The sequence below is a fragment of the Malurus melanocephalus genome, unplaced genomic scaffold (assembly GCF_030028575.1).
Source record: "Malurus melanocephalus ecotype Western Australia unplaced genomic scaffold, MMel_1.1 scaffold_522, whole genome shotgun sequence".
NCBI classification, from domain to species: Eukaryota; Metazoa; Chordata; class Aves; order Passeriformes; family Maluridae; genus Malurus; species Malurus melanocephalus.
In genome coordinates, this window is record NW_026623754.1 from 476,681 (window position 1) to 490,158 (window position 13,478).

Genomic DNA, 13,478 nt, shown 5'->3' on the forward strand with positions numbered 1-13,478 from the left:
GCCCGGCCCCGCCTCCCCCGCCGCGCCAACCGCGTGGTGCTGCCCGTGGCGCGGCGCTTCCAGCGGCAGAGCGGGCCCGGCTGTCGGCCGGGAAAGAGCCGCTCGTTCGCCATGAGGCCGCCCAAAGTGGTGCCATGGCGGCGGCTGGTTGGGGTGTCCTTCGGGATGTACACGGCCGAGGAGATCAGGTAAGGCTCCAYGTGTGTGCGTCCCGGGCTGTGCGGGTGCTGCTGGACACTACAAATCCCAGCGTGCCCCGCGGCAGGGCGCCGGCGGGCTGCGGGGGGCTGTGGCGCGAGGCATGCTGGGAGATGTGGTCCGGCTGTGCCGTGGCCCTCACCGACCTCGGGGATGGCGGCAGCCGAGTTTTGTCCAAGCTTTGCCACCGCTCGAAGGGACCCACAGACAAAATTACGTGACTTCTTAGTGGAATGGCTAAAACTGTAAAAGAAATTTTTGCTGYGGTATGAATGATTGTGCTCAGACCGTGAAATCAGTGATAACACAAGTTCCCACTACATCCACAAAATACTCTCAGAAAAATACTTCTAAGTGTGTCATGTTGCTGTTTCCTGCCTATGATTTTTYCTCTTTCCTTTCAACCTCAGGAAACTGAGTGTAAAACCCATAACAAACCCCCAGTACCTGGATAACGTGGGGAATCCGGCTGTAAATGGACTGTACGACTTGGCCTTGGGACCTCCGGACTCYAAAGAAGTGTGTGCCACTTGCATGCAGAACTTCAGCAACTGCCCTGGACACTTTGGCCATATAGAATTGCCTTTGACTGTCTACAACCCTCTGTTCTTTGATGTATGTACATTTAATTATTGCTGGTGAAATGGGTGAGGGTGCCCGAGCTGTCATTGTGGTCCTTGAAAACAGTAAAGKTGCCAAGATCTGTTTTCTCTTTTAAGTATAATAACAGCAAACGTAGTAGAAAAGGTTTGTTGTGTCATGATAGTTCAATATAAATAGACCTTTTSAAAAATAAATGCTTTTTTGTAAACATTATTTTACTTAATATTGACAGGTGAAAGGGGAATATTCATCATGAAGCATGTGACTMACTGTAGGATGTCATGCTTAATTAAATGGAAAGCACAGTAAAAATTAACATTTTCTTTAAACAACTACTGCACAGGAGCAGCTGTCTACTCTTCCAGTTTATAAGAAACATGAGCTGGGATGAATTTCTTAACCATTTAGAGTAGAGGCCTTTTGCACAGKCTGTTAGTTGAGAGTGAAAACTTCACTTTCAAGTGACTGAAGTTAGATGAGGCATCCAATTCTGGCCTTGTTCCAGCTCTTTAAGTCATACACTCATATGGACCAAGGATTAAAATGCTGCAGCAGTAATTCCCAGCCTTCAGGGAAGCTCTGTGCAGGGGCTCTGTGCAGCTGGAGTGAATTGTATGCAGAGCTGTGTTAAATAACAAAACCCACTGATAATTTCCCAGACCTTGAGGAAAATGTGATTGTATGAAGGATCTTGAAGGACTGAGACMAGAATGTTTCATTTTGCTGGTGTGGAGGCTTGGGTATGACATTGTCCTGCAYRGRTGASCTGTTAGGAGTTGTGTAAGAACAGCCTTAGCCCCAGAGCTGCTGTAATACCACTGGTGTTTCACGTATCTGTTACGATTATTTTTTTGGTCAAGATTCTTTATGGTAAAAATTAACCATTAGTCTAATTTCTCAATTGTAGTAGCACTTTCTTGAAGATCAAACTATTGTATTTACTTGCTTCCTGTGTAAAATAGTAAACCTGCCAGGATAATATTTTTTCTCCCTTTTCTCTGCAGAAATTATACCTTCTCATCCGTGGTTCTTGTTTGAATTGTCACATGCTGACATGTCCTCGAGCTGTGGTTCACCTGCTGCTAAGTCAGCTGAAGGTGCTGGAGAAGGGGTTGCTTCATGCTGTCCATGACCTTGAAATCATTCTGAACAAGGCAAGTAGTGTGTATTGCTCCATCCCTTTTGGAGTTCATAGTCTCATAACTATAAAACTGTGCTAATTTATTTTCTTCTGTTCCTTTTAGTTTTTAGAACAATGTGCAGATGCAACAGGTTCAGAAATTGAAGAAGAGTTAGATCGCCATGTTCAGGAAATGTTACAAAGCTCTCAGCTGAGAGATCGATGTTCAAATGTGAGTACAGTCAGTGTCCCTCCAGATATCTTGGGCTTTATCCTCCTAAAATAGCAATGTGCTGAACAGAGCCTGACTTGGACTGTGTAGGTGCTGGATTTTGTCCTGGAGTTATGAACTTTGTTATGTTTAGAAGGTTTTTTGAGTGAAATGTCTAAAACTAAACTTAAACAGTATTTTATTTCCCATTAGTATCATTGTTGAGTTTCTGGAAAATAGTGTCTGTGTAGTGAAATGTTTTGATAATGTAAATATCATATGAAAGTTTGATACTGCTGTCAGTACCTGCAGATGTTGATTCTTCTCTGTGTGATGCTCTGGCTGTACAGAACACATTTTGCATTCTGCAAACTTGCTGAATTGATTTCAGTGAAGTTTTTAAAAAGACTTTCCTAACTGAATTCTAATTTCCATTTAAACGCAATTTAATGTACGTGATTAGTAAAGGTAAATATGAGTGAAGATATTTAAAAATCAAAGATCATTGAGCAGATTTGTTTATAAGCCACTTTTAGTTCCTTGATCACTTGTTTAAAAACTGAGCTTAAGCACTTCGTAAATCATACATTCATGAGCAGTCAAAAGAAGTGATTTTTGTTGTTCTTATACCTTCTTAAGTTTTCATTAGAGAAGAGCTTTAAATTCCAGTATTGCCTTGAAAAATAAAGACTTTATGAAATAAATTGAAAAAGGAGGCTGGAGAGTACAGAGGGGCTGTATTTCTGCAGCCAATATGGGAAGATGATGAAAGAACTCTACAGATCAAGGCAAGAATTAATCAGTATAAGGATGTGTGCATTGACATTAATAATATTCGTGTTGATAGTTACTGTTAACTGTATAATGATTAGTGAATTCTTCATATAAGATGTTTGAATTTATTTTTCTTATTTTCTTAAGTCTTTCTGGTTTTTTTCTTCATCAGGTCAAAAATGTGTGTGAGTGTAGAAATAAACTGATAACACAGTTCTGGAAAGCACACATGTCTTCAAAGAAATGCCCAAACTGCAAGTAAGTTTAACCACATGAGGAAGTAAATAGCTGGTTTGGAATGAAATAGTGAATTTCTATTAACTTTTATCTGCCTTTCTTCTTTTTTTCATTTAAGATCCAGGAGATCACTGGTACGAAAGGAGCACAACAGCAAACTGACAGTAACTTATCCTTCTACAGTGTACAATAAGTCAGGAGAGAAAGGCATTCTGGATGAATTAGGAGGTAAAATATTTGTCTTTTACTCAAATAGATGAGTACTTTTTTCCTGCATTTAAGGGGCACAGATTCCTGGCAGTGACTGTGCACTTGGGACTCATTTATAAAAAATCCTTGTTTTAACTAAACCACTAAGCTGAGGAGTCAGAGAGAATCCAATTCCATTAAAATTCTATTTGAGAGCCTGCTGTGCTTGTGCAGCTTCAAATGTCTGTGTGTCAGGAAAAGAAGTACAAAAACATAATCTATATCAACTTCAGGGTGGCTTAGGGGTACTTCATTTTTGGCAGGTTTTCTGCTGGATTTTTTAAACAGAGCAACTAGATATAAGATTAATTAGGAGAAAGATGACCAAGTTCAGGAAGAAAATCAGATAATCCTATTCTTATGAAAGAATTACTCCTTAAAGAGGAAAAGAAAGTAGGTGACACTTTCCGGACTTAATTAACCTATTGTTTCAATCAATTTAAACCTTATTTTAAATCTTGTATCCTTGATCCTTTGCATAAAGAGACAGAACTGAAGCAAATTTGTATATTTTTTTAACCCTTAGGAGAAGTTTCTGTAGAGAGTTTTTTTTGTTTTCTACTCTGTGATGTAAATACTAGATTAAATCTCTGGAGTTTTGGCTGAAGCATCAAAATGGGAAGTATTCTGTGTTCTGAAATGGGATGGGTCACACAGTTACATACATTCAGCATGGCCTGTGCATGGTTAAATGTCAGAAGAGAGTACCTTTAACCCTGGCATTGATGCATTTCTGTTTAAGGGGTGGAAAGTTCTTCTAGGTGATTGGAGAATTGAAGTTTCATGCTCAAAAATCTGCATTTCTGGGCCTTAGCCAAAAGAATAGGAAGCTATCTGAGGTCATGAGAGAAGTATTTTTCATTGAGTTGTGTACTCTAGGACTCAAGGGGCTGGCCTGCAAGAGAAGTGGAAATTGAGATCTAAACTTGAGATCTGACTTTGTTTTTCAAAGAAGTGATCCTTTTGCTTTTCAGTAGCAAAAACATGTGTTTTCATGTGTTTCCACTCTAAAGTAGAGGTGGCCCAGACTCTAACTTATAATATGGATGGATTGCTGGCTGATGCTGTTGTCTCCTCCAGCTGAGTATTTCATGGGAACCTTGATATCTCTCTGGTAGCACCTGAGTGCACTGAAATGTTCCCCAGCTGCAGGCTGACTCTTGGTTTGTGTTTTGGTCAGGGGCTGAGGTCATTTGAAGAAAGGTTCCAGCCCACTATAAGTCAAATAAAGCATAAATTTTAGATGTTACAGTAGAGTCTTATTTGTGTTACCTATATTCATATTCACTAGTCACAGAGATGGTTTCTTTCTAGTTAATTTTATATTCCCATAGCAAATACTTAAATGATAGTTTTGATGTAGATGTCAGCCAGTATGCTTTGTGTGTATTTCCATTCCTTCTCTGAGCTGGAAGCACTTACTACTGTAAGCAAAAAAAAAACTCTTTCAGAGTAATCTCTTGAGATTTTTTTAAATAAATATTTTTATTTTATTATTTACTTTTCAGGTATTGATGAAAGCCAATTAGGGAAGAGAGGATACCTGACACCGATGACTGCTAAGGAATACATCCTGGCTCTGTGGAAGAATGAAGGTAATGGTTGTGATGAGCAACATTACTTCTTTTTCTGTTCCTTTTAGTGGACAAAGTCAGCAAATATTCCAATTTGAACTCCATGTTAAATTTTTGCCTTTTGCCTTAGGGGCTCCTGGCTGCAAGGTGGGTTTTGTGACAGGAGGACTGGGAGCCAGAGAGTGGAGAGAGCTGCATTCAGTTAATACTTTAATCAATTTGAGTTCTTCTCAAATTGTGGCTCCCCACAAATCACAACTGTTGTTTGCAGAGAGTGTGATTTTCCTGTGGTGCTGCACCCCACAGTTACTCTAGATAAAGTCTGAGAATGGATTTATCAGCCTCTTTTTTTGACTTCCCTGTACTCTGCAGAATGTCTGCAGTTGCCAGGAGAAACCAAAGCAGTTTTGTGAATCACAGTTAGTAGCTGGAAATTTTCTTCCTCTTGTTTTACTTTTTCCTTTTTGTACAATTTATATTTTTGTCCAGAGTTGTTTCTAAAATACCATGTATGTGACCAGAAAGAGAGTGGCAGTTCTTACTAAATTATGTCTAAAATGCTTTTAATTTAAACAAGCTCAATAGTGTTTAACTTAGCAGATTCTTTTGACTTGGTTGACCAAATGCATCTGGGGATTTGGATTCCCAAATGAGAGCAGTGAGAGTGACTTTATATTTCTATTGTATCTCTTTAGGTTTCTTTTTGCGTTATCTCTTCCCTGGGATGGATCCCCATGAGAATTCAGGATTCAGTCCAGACTTGTTTTTTTTAGATCTACTTGTGGTTCCACCATCGAGGTAAAATTAATCTCCCCAAAATTTGGTAGAAATCAAAGGGTTTAGTCATCTTTGCAGGAGATGGAGCTCCAAACTCCCATAGTACAGAAACTGGTCTGCTTAAGTGTGAGTAGAGTGTTTAAATAATGAAAATCGCATGAATTGATGATAAGTTCTGCTGTATCTTCAAGTGAGTTTGATATGAAAATGAAATGGTCATTATGGAAAATATATATATTAGTATTTTAAGTTGTTATGTAATACTAGAGCTGCACAGTACTGATAGAATTTCTTGTTAAGGGTCATTCCTCTTTTATGACTGTCCCAGTAGAATATAATACGGATTTTTAAATGCCCACTGTTAGTTTGTTTGGATTATTTTTCATGCCCTGAAGACTTAGACTATTTGAGGTTTATCATGCTTCTTTTCAGTGGCTTTAATCTTTTAAAATAATTTTGATTTGCTGTAGGTATCGTCCCGTAAATCGTATTGGAGATCGCCTGTTCACAAATGGGCAGACTGTGAACTTGCAGGCTGTGATGAAAGATGCCCAACTGATACGGAAGCTCTTGGTTTTCATGGCCAAAGAACAGTGTCAGCCAATAAAAATTGGAGAAGAAATTCAAACAGTAAGAGTTGCTGGTTATCTTATTCTTTGCTTTTTGGATATGTGGGTTGAATTCAGGTAGGCTCCTGTTTGAGCTGTGCCAGTAGCAATTTTTGCCTGTGCTGTTGAAGCATCTCAGGAGATGTTCTCTATAGCTGTTTTTTTTCCCCCTCTGCTCTTTTCTGTCTGGTGCAAAGGGAAAAAACATTTTGCTCATACTGTTTTTGTCATGGTTTTAGGTATTAGATACCTGTATGTGAGATGTAATGGGCTCCTGTTTCTGGAGAATGAAATATGTACATATGAACAGTTCACAATAAAACTTTGTAGTATCTCATCACGTGAAAAATGATGGGGGGACAAAGACCACTTTAGTTTCAAAGTCTCATAGAGCCAGTTGTGATTGTGGTTATTTTTTGACCATTGATGTCTAAATAGAACCCAAAACTTCACAAATAACACTAATTAGTAACAATGCTTGTCTTCTTCAGATAGTTCACGTGGTTTTATACTGGTAAATAAAATGTATGTCAGCTTCATTCCATGTTGATTCATCAGTTGTATCATTGTCAGTCTTTGATACTGAACTCAGTTTTTGCTGAACTTGATTTCCATCTTAAGTGTAAAACGTTTAGGAAACATTTTTAGTTATTCAGAATGCAGCCACTAGATGGAGATCTGTTCTTAAAATGTATGACAGGAGGTTAATGAGTTTCGGATGTGACTGGTTTAGCAGCTTTTAGACTGAGAACAAAGTAATGTAGGTGAGAAAACCTCTTGGATCTGCATTATTTTTATCTTAAGAATAGGATTTTCTAGTTTCAGCGATTCCTCACGTGGTCTGACTACCACTACATGCAAAATAACGATGAGTGTTTCATTTGCTGTATTTAATACTATAATTAATAATATAATTTCAGCCTCGTAAATAGAAGATACTTTTTGTCAAGTCCATGTTTCTAATTTCTCTTTCTGTAGGACACAGGAGGGGATAGTGAACCTCTGGACCGTTCTGTGTTGACCACCATTCCAGGACAGAGCATTGCAGATAAGCTGTACAACGCTTGGATACGTCTCCAGAGCCATGTCAACATTGTGTTTGACAGTGACATGGACAAGCTGATAACAGAAAAATACCCTGGTATTCGTCAGGTGGGTAGCAAATGGAGTCTTAGACAATTAAAAAAGAGAAGCTGATGGAGTAATAAAAAAGTGAGCTATTTGTGGTTAATACATGGGCACTTTCATGACACTCATCATTGTAAGAATCAGTCTGGTTTTCCATACTTTGAGGTTTTAATTGTTCTGTTCTGTTTTGAAAGCTGTTGGAGAAGAAGGAAGGACTGTTCCGCAAGCACATGATGGGGAAGCGCGTGGATTTTGCTGCTCGGTCCGTCATTTGCCCCGATATGTACATTGGGACCAACGAGATTGGCATCCCTATGGTGAGGATAAATAAAAGGGCTGTGTCCTTCTGGTGCAGCTGGGGACTGAACTACACTGCTGACACTTTGGCAGCAAGCACAGAACAACTACATAGCAAGCAGTTAAAAATGTAGAGGTTTTTTGACTCATCTGAACTTTTTCCCACCCAGTGTTAATAAGGAGCATTGGAGAATGGGGARTTCTTACTGTTACGAAGYAASARCACCACATYYGAGAAAGAGAAWTWWAAAAAAAAAAGGAARAGCTGTACTTACTTKATGGGATTATGAAYTGGTGCAAACTTTAAAAGTAAATCCTGTTTCTCTTATGGTCTTTGTGCAGTGTAACATCTATGGCAGCCTTTAGGGAAAGGCTGTGATAATGTCACTAGTTTCATCAATTTTCAAGGATTTTTAACCACATAGAGATGCCACCAAGCCTGAATTTGAGCTTTTCATTACACCATCTTTGCAGGAAATAGCAAGCCTGGTGATAATGTACTTTTTCTCTGTATTTGTTGGCTTGTTTCCAGAATTTAAATCTGTGCTTGCTTTTTTTAATTGTGAATTGACTTCTATATGCAATAGAAAATTGTAAAAAGGCCGTTATTCGTATGGTAAAGGATTTTAAAACAAAGATATATTTATTTGTCATTAGAGTAGACTGAGGAGGAGATGGATTCAAGAGCTTAAAGTAATTTGTTTGCATTATATTTGCATTATATGAAACTTCTTAACTGTATCTCCATCCCTTGCAAGAGTTGAAAACTTACTATTTAGCTGCTTGGGCAAAAGTTTTGGTGTTTAATAGTCTTTTCACGTTGTTCTGTATTACCCTGTCTCTCATAAAGGCTTGGTAGAGATTTAAAATTGATGCTGTTTTATCGGTGGCATTTAGAGTTTTAAGCCAAAACTGAACATGTTACTTCTCTCCTCTTTTCCCCCCTGTCTAGGTATTTGCTACCAAACTGACTTACCCTCAGCCAGTCACTCCCTGGAATGTCAAAGAGCTGAGGCAGGCTGTCATCAATGGCCCCAAGGTCCACCCTGGTGCCTCCATGGTCATTAAGGAGGACGGGTCGCGCACGGTGCTGAGCGCCACCAGCCTGACCCAGCGCGAGGCCATCGCCAAGCAGCTCCTCACCCCCACCTCAGGGGCACCCGAGACAGGGCTGAAGATTGTGAGTATTAGCAGAGCCCTCCTCCATCTCTGGTTGGGGGGTAGGAAAAAAAAACATGATGCTTTTTCAAATTCTAAACAGCATTTTCCATCCTGGATTTTAGTTGCTTTTAATACGCAGTGTGTGGCATTCTTTGTGTCAAGATGAAGGGTATTCTTAGTGGTGACCTTGGCAAATGGTGGCTTAGCAGTTAGACTCGGTGATCTTAGAGGTATTTTCCAACCTTATTGATTCTGTGTCAGTTGTTTCTTCACTATGCTACAGCTTAATCAACCTTTGAAACTTCTTAATTGTATCTCCATCCCTTGCAAGAGTTGAAAACTTACTATTTAGCTGCTCGGGCAAAAGTTTTGGTGTTTAATAGTCTTTTCACGTTGTTCTGTATTACCCTGTCTCTCATAAAGGCTTAGCAGAGATTTAAAATTTAAGTCTTGAATATTTCTGTGATGTCAGTTGTCTCAGAACCTCTCACAGAGTTAAACATGACAGTATTTAGATTGTACAGTCAACTTATCATACTTCTGTTTGTAATAACTTAGGTGGATATTTGCATGTTGCTAACAGAAAAATTACAGTGAGACTGTTTTGAGAGACTGTTCTAGATAAGGGTATATTGTGTTGTACTCAAAGCTGAAATTAAGAGACTCTTGGGCTCTACTTCAGCTGCTGGGTCATTTTACTATCTTAGTCTGGGGTGTGTTGTGGCAGGTATTAATTCAGCCCAGTGGGCTTTGTACAAAGAGCTTATTGATCTGATCACTGTGGTTTGGGGAAGTTAATGGGGAATATGTTGTTTGCTGGAGAGCAGCGGGCGTTCAGGAGCAAGCAGTCTTGATTCTCTCTGAGTTTTGCACAGAACATGAATACCAGAAGAAAGGTATTTTGGATGTGTGTATATTTAAAGATAAATTAGTCCTTTGTGAGGTATGGCAATGCCTTGTAGGCAGTAACCGAATTTCCCTTGCAGGTGTGTCGGCACATCAAGAATGGAGATGTGCTGTTACTGAACCGCCAGCCCACGCTTCACAGACCCTCCATCCAAGCTCACCGGGCCAGAATCCTGCCTGGGGAGAAAGTGCTGAGGCTTCACTATGCCAACTGCAAGGCTTACAATGCTGACTTTGATGGGGATGAAATGAATGCCCATTTTCCACAGAGCGAGCTGGGCAGAGCTGAAGCCTACACCTTAGCCTGCACTGATGAGCAGTACCTGGTGCCAAAGGCAAGTAAAACAGATAAATTTATTCCTACATGCAGTCACTTTGTTTATTTTGTCTAATGATAAATTAGATAATTTTTTAAAAATCCATTTATTGATTTTTGAGGTTCATTTCTGTGTTCTTTCTCCACTTGTGGTTCTTTTCCTCTAAACAAGGCCTGGCACAGCCAAATAATCTTGTTCCTTTGAATGTCAGTGTCCAGAAGAGATTCAGTAGAGAGTTGTGCTGTAATTATGAGTTCTTTACAAATTACTTAATTGCTTTTATCCAGTGGGAATAATTTTGGAAGCTGGAGGCACATGACTTATTAACCCCCTTACCCTTTTTTTCTTGTTACCTCTTTAGGATGGGAAGCCACTTCCTGGCTTGATCCAGGATCACATGGTTTCTGGAGTCAGCATGACAATACGGGGCTGCTTTTTCACCAGAGAGCAATACATGGAGCTGGTGTACCGAGGACTGACAGACAAAATAGGAAGAATTAAAATCTTTCCTCCTGCCATTATGAAGCCACAGCGATTATGGACGGGAAAGCAGGTAGTTTATAATTTACTGGATTAAAGAATTCTGGTGGTTACAAAGTAAGCAGAATATTAATGCTAAAACCTGTGCTGCTAAGGGTATTTGAAAGGCCAGATCTCAGCATCACCATGCAGGTCTAGGTGTGTGGTTTTGAGCTGTAAAACCCAACAGACAGCTTTCTGTCTGTTTCTTTTTAATTTTGAGTATGTCGAAATTTTGGAAAAACCCTTGCTGTTTTATATTTCTGAATAATTATGTGTCTCAGCTCATTGATACTTCAAAGGCTAGAGTAGCAGGAGGATATTCCTGTCTTCTCAGATTTCCAAGTTTTTGAAACTTTGGTGTCAGTGGGAAAAATACATGCAGGGTGTTGCTTTTCTCATCCATGCCAGATTTTTTATGTTGAGAAGGGAATATACAAAATAAATAATTCCTGCCACTCTGCTGCTTCTTTATAGGTTGTTTCTACGTTGTTAATAAACATCATTCCAGAAAGCCACGCTCGACTAAATTTGACTGGGAAAGCAAAGATTGGTGGGAGAGCCTGGGTAAAGGGGCCTGCAAAAGGATGTCTAAATCTTGATTCAATGTGTGAATCTCAGGTATGAAACAACTCTGGGAGTTGGGCTGGGCTGTGTTGTATTAAAATAGTGTGTGCCTTGGAGGAATGTGAAGGGAAGCAGGCAGATGACAAAGTTAAAAGCAGATATTTTGCAAGAGTTACTGCCAGAAGCAGGTGATTAAAGGATAGGCTTGGGAGTCAGAAAAAATTCTCTTTGGGTCCAGACTTAGGCAGATTCCATTTGTTTTTGTTAGACCATGTGTCTTCATTGCTGGACTTTATAGGTGGAAAGACGTAGATGGTGTTAGAAGTTTTATTTCTATTACAAATTCTGGAAGTATAGATAATTGACCACATGTAACTGTTCACCAATGCATGACTTTTTAAAATTAAACCTATTTTCACATAGATTACACACAAAAACCTGTAGAGGTCATAGTAAGATCAAGATTCCTGCTTTCCTTTTTCAAAGCTGTGTTTTATTTCTCAGGTCATTATCAGAGATGGGGAATTACTGTGTGGAGTCTTGGACAAAGCTCACTTTGGCAGCTCTGCCTATGGCCTGGTGCACTGCTGCTATGAGATCTATGGGGGTGAGACCAGTGGCAAAGTGCTGACGTGCCTGGGGCGCCTCTTCACTGCTTACCTGCAGCTCTACAGGGGCTTTACCATGGGTGAGTAACTGCAGTGCTGTAGTGCAGCACCTCCTGAGCTGTAAAACAGACATTGTTGGGCATAATAGATGCTAATTGTGTCGGTAAAATTTTGCAAGACTGCCCTTGAGTGGGATAGCTGCCTGCCAGCCTTTTTTCCCATCTTGTTTTTTTTGTTGGTGCATAGCTGGCCTTCTAAAAGTAAATAGAAAACACAGTCTTGAGTGTGCCAAACAAGTTCTCTCTTCTGTCCTGCCTAGGCAAAGTGTGCACGGTCAAAATGTCTTGTGTTGAAATTTTGTTTAGATCAGAACTTTGTATTTTGCTTCCCTGAAAAATAACTGTTGCATAGAAAGYAGAACARCTRACAAAGCAGGGTGGAARAAYTTTARGGAATTGTAAATCRASTCTTGAACATCTTGTTCTRTTGTAAAACTTCTCTTAAATGTTTKACTTTSATCACAGCTTTTCAAACTCGTSCAARTGTTATGGAGACACTGTCAACTGTTGGCAGGAATGGGGGTCTGACAGACTGCTGTGAGCCAGGGAAAAGGGAGGGATTTCTTTTGGAGTGAGGAAGGGGATTGGTTGACTGCAAGACACAGAATATAATATGTAGAGAGTCAGGATGCAAAGACTAGTTAGGAAAAGATAATAACCCTGGGATTGCTAGGTAGCTAAAACATCAGAAAACGAGAAATGGGACTGGAGCAGGAGTCTGGGGTTTGGTGTTTCGGCACAGCCATTTTAGTGACTTTGGCAGAACTCCTTACAAATAGCTCACAGGAGTTAGGGTTCCAGTCTTTAATCTGTTCTGATGTTCTCCTGGTCATCACAAGGATCTGTATTTTTTTACTTATCTTTCTTAAAAAAGCTGGGAAATGCCAGATGTGCAAAGTTCATCTAAGAGGACTTTTGATGTGGATGGAAGAAAAAAAGCAGTTTGATGTGACTGATCCACAAAGCATTAGTTTGTGCAAGTGCATCAATTAAGATTTTTTAGAGTCTGTTGAAGTTAAGACTTCTTAAATCAGGGAATTGATTTTGCACCTTTACTGCTTAGTTGATATATGTTTTTATGGCCTACAACTTCTCCATCCAAAAGCTACTCGGATTCTTTTCATCTTGTCAAACTGCAGGCCCTGAGTCTAACCATTATTGTAACTTTAATTATGACCTTGTTTTCCAACTCTTCACTCTCAAAACCCCTGACACCAAATGTGGTTCCTTCCTTGATTCTTGTTCAGTTTAGACCATTGTGTTCTGTCTCTCCTCTTTAATAGGGATTGAAGATATTTTGGTTAAACCCGAAGCAGACCACAAAAGAAAAAAAATCATTGAAAGGTCAAGGCAGAGTGGTATTGAAGTAAGTCTGYTTTGCAGATTYGTTTTTCCTTCCATAATGCAAAATTTTAGAAATACTGCCCTGTTCAATCATGCCTACTTAACACCTAAAATCCCCTATATTTTACTTCCAGGCTGTTAGAGCTGCTCTTAATTTGCCAGAAACAGCATCATGTGAGGAGGTCCAAGGGAAGTGGCAGGATGCCCATCTCTGCAAAGAC

At 39.7% G+C, this 13,478-nt stretch overlaps 1 protein-coding gene across 1 annotated transcript; it reads left to right on the top strand.

Annotated features, from left to right (window-relative positions):
• Window positions 1-8: 8 nt before the first annotated feature.
• Window positions 9-13,472, top strand: LOC130582785 (DNA-directed RNA polymerase I subunit RPA1-like; the record flags this gene model as incomplete). The annotated part of the gene is made up of 18 exons (XM_057381684.1): window positions 9-188; window positions 609-813; window positions 1,806-1,955; window positions 2,046-2,153; window positions 3,079-3,164; window positions 3,262-3,371; window positions 4,901-4,987; window positions 5,662-5,764; window positions 6,214-6,373; window positions 7,330-7,503; window positions 7,674-7,796; window positions 8,729-8,956; window positions 9,924-10,178; window positions 10,522-10,713; window positions 11,157-11,300; window positions 11,751-11,934; window positions 13,197-13,279; window positions 13,392-13,472. Coding segments are annotated over exons 1-18 (2,550 nt in total), but the record flags the coding sequence as incomplete, so codon positions are not given.
• Between the last annotated feature and the right edge of the window lie 6 nt (window positions 13,473-13,478).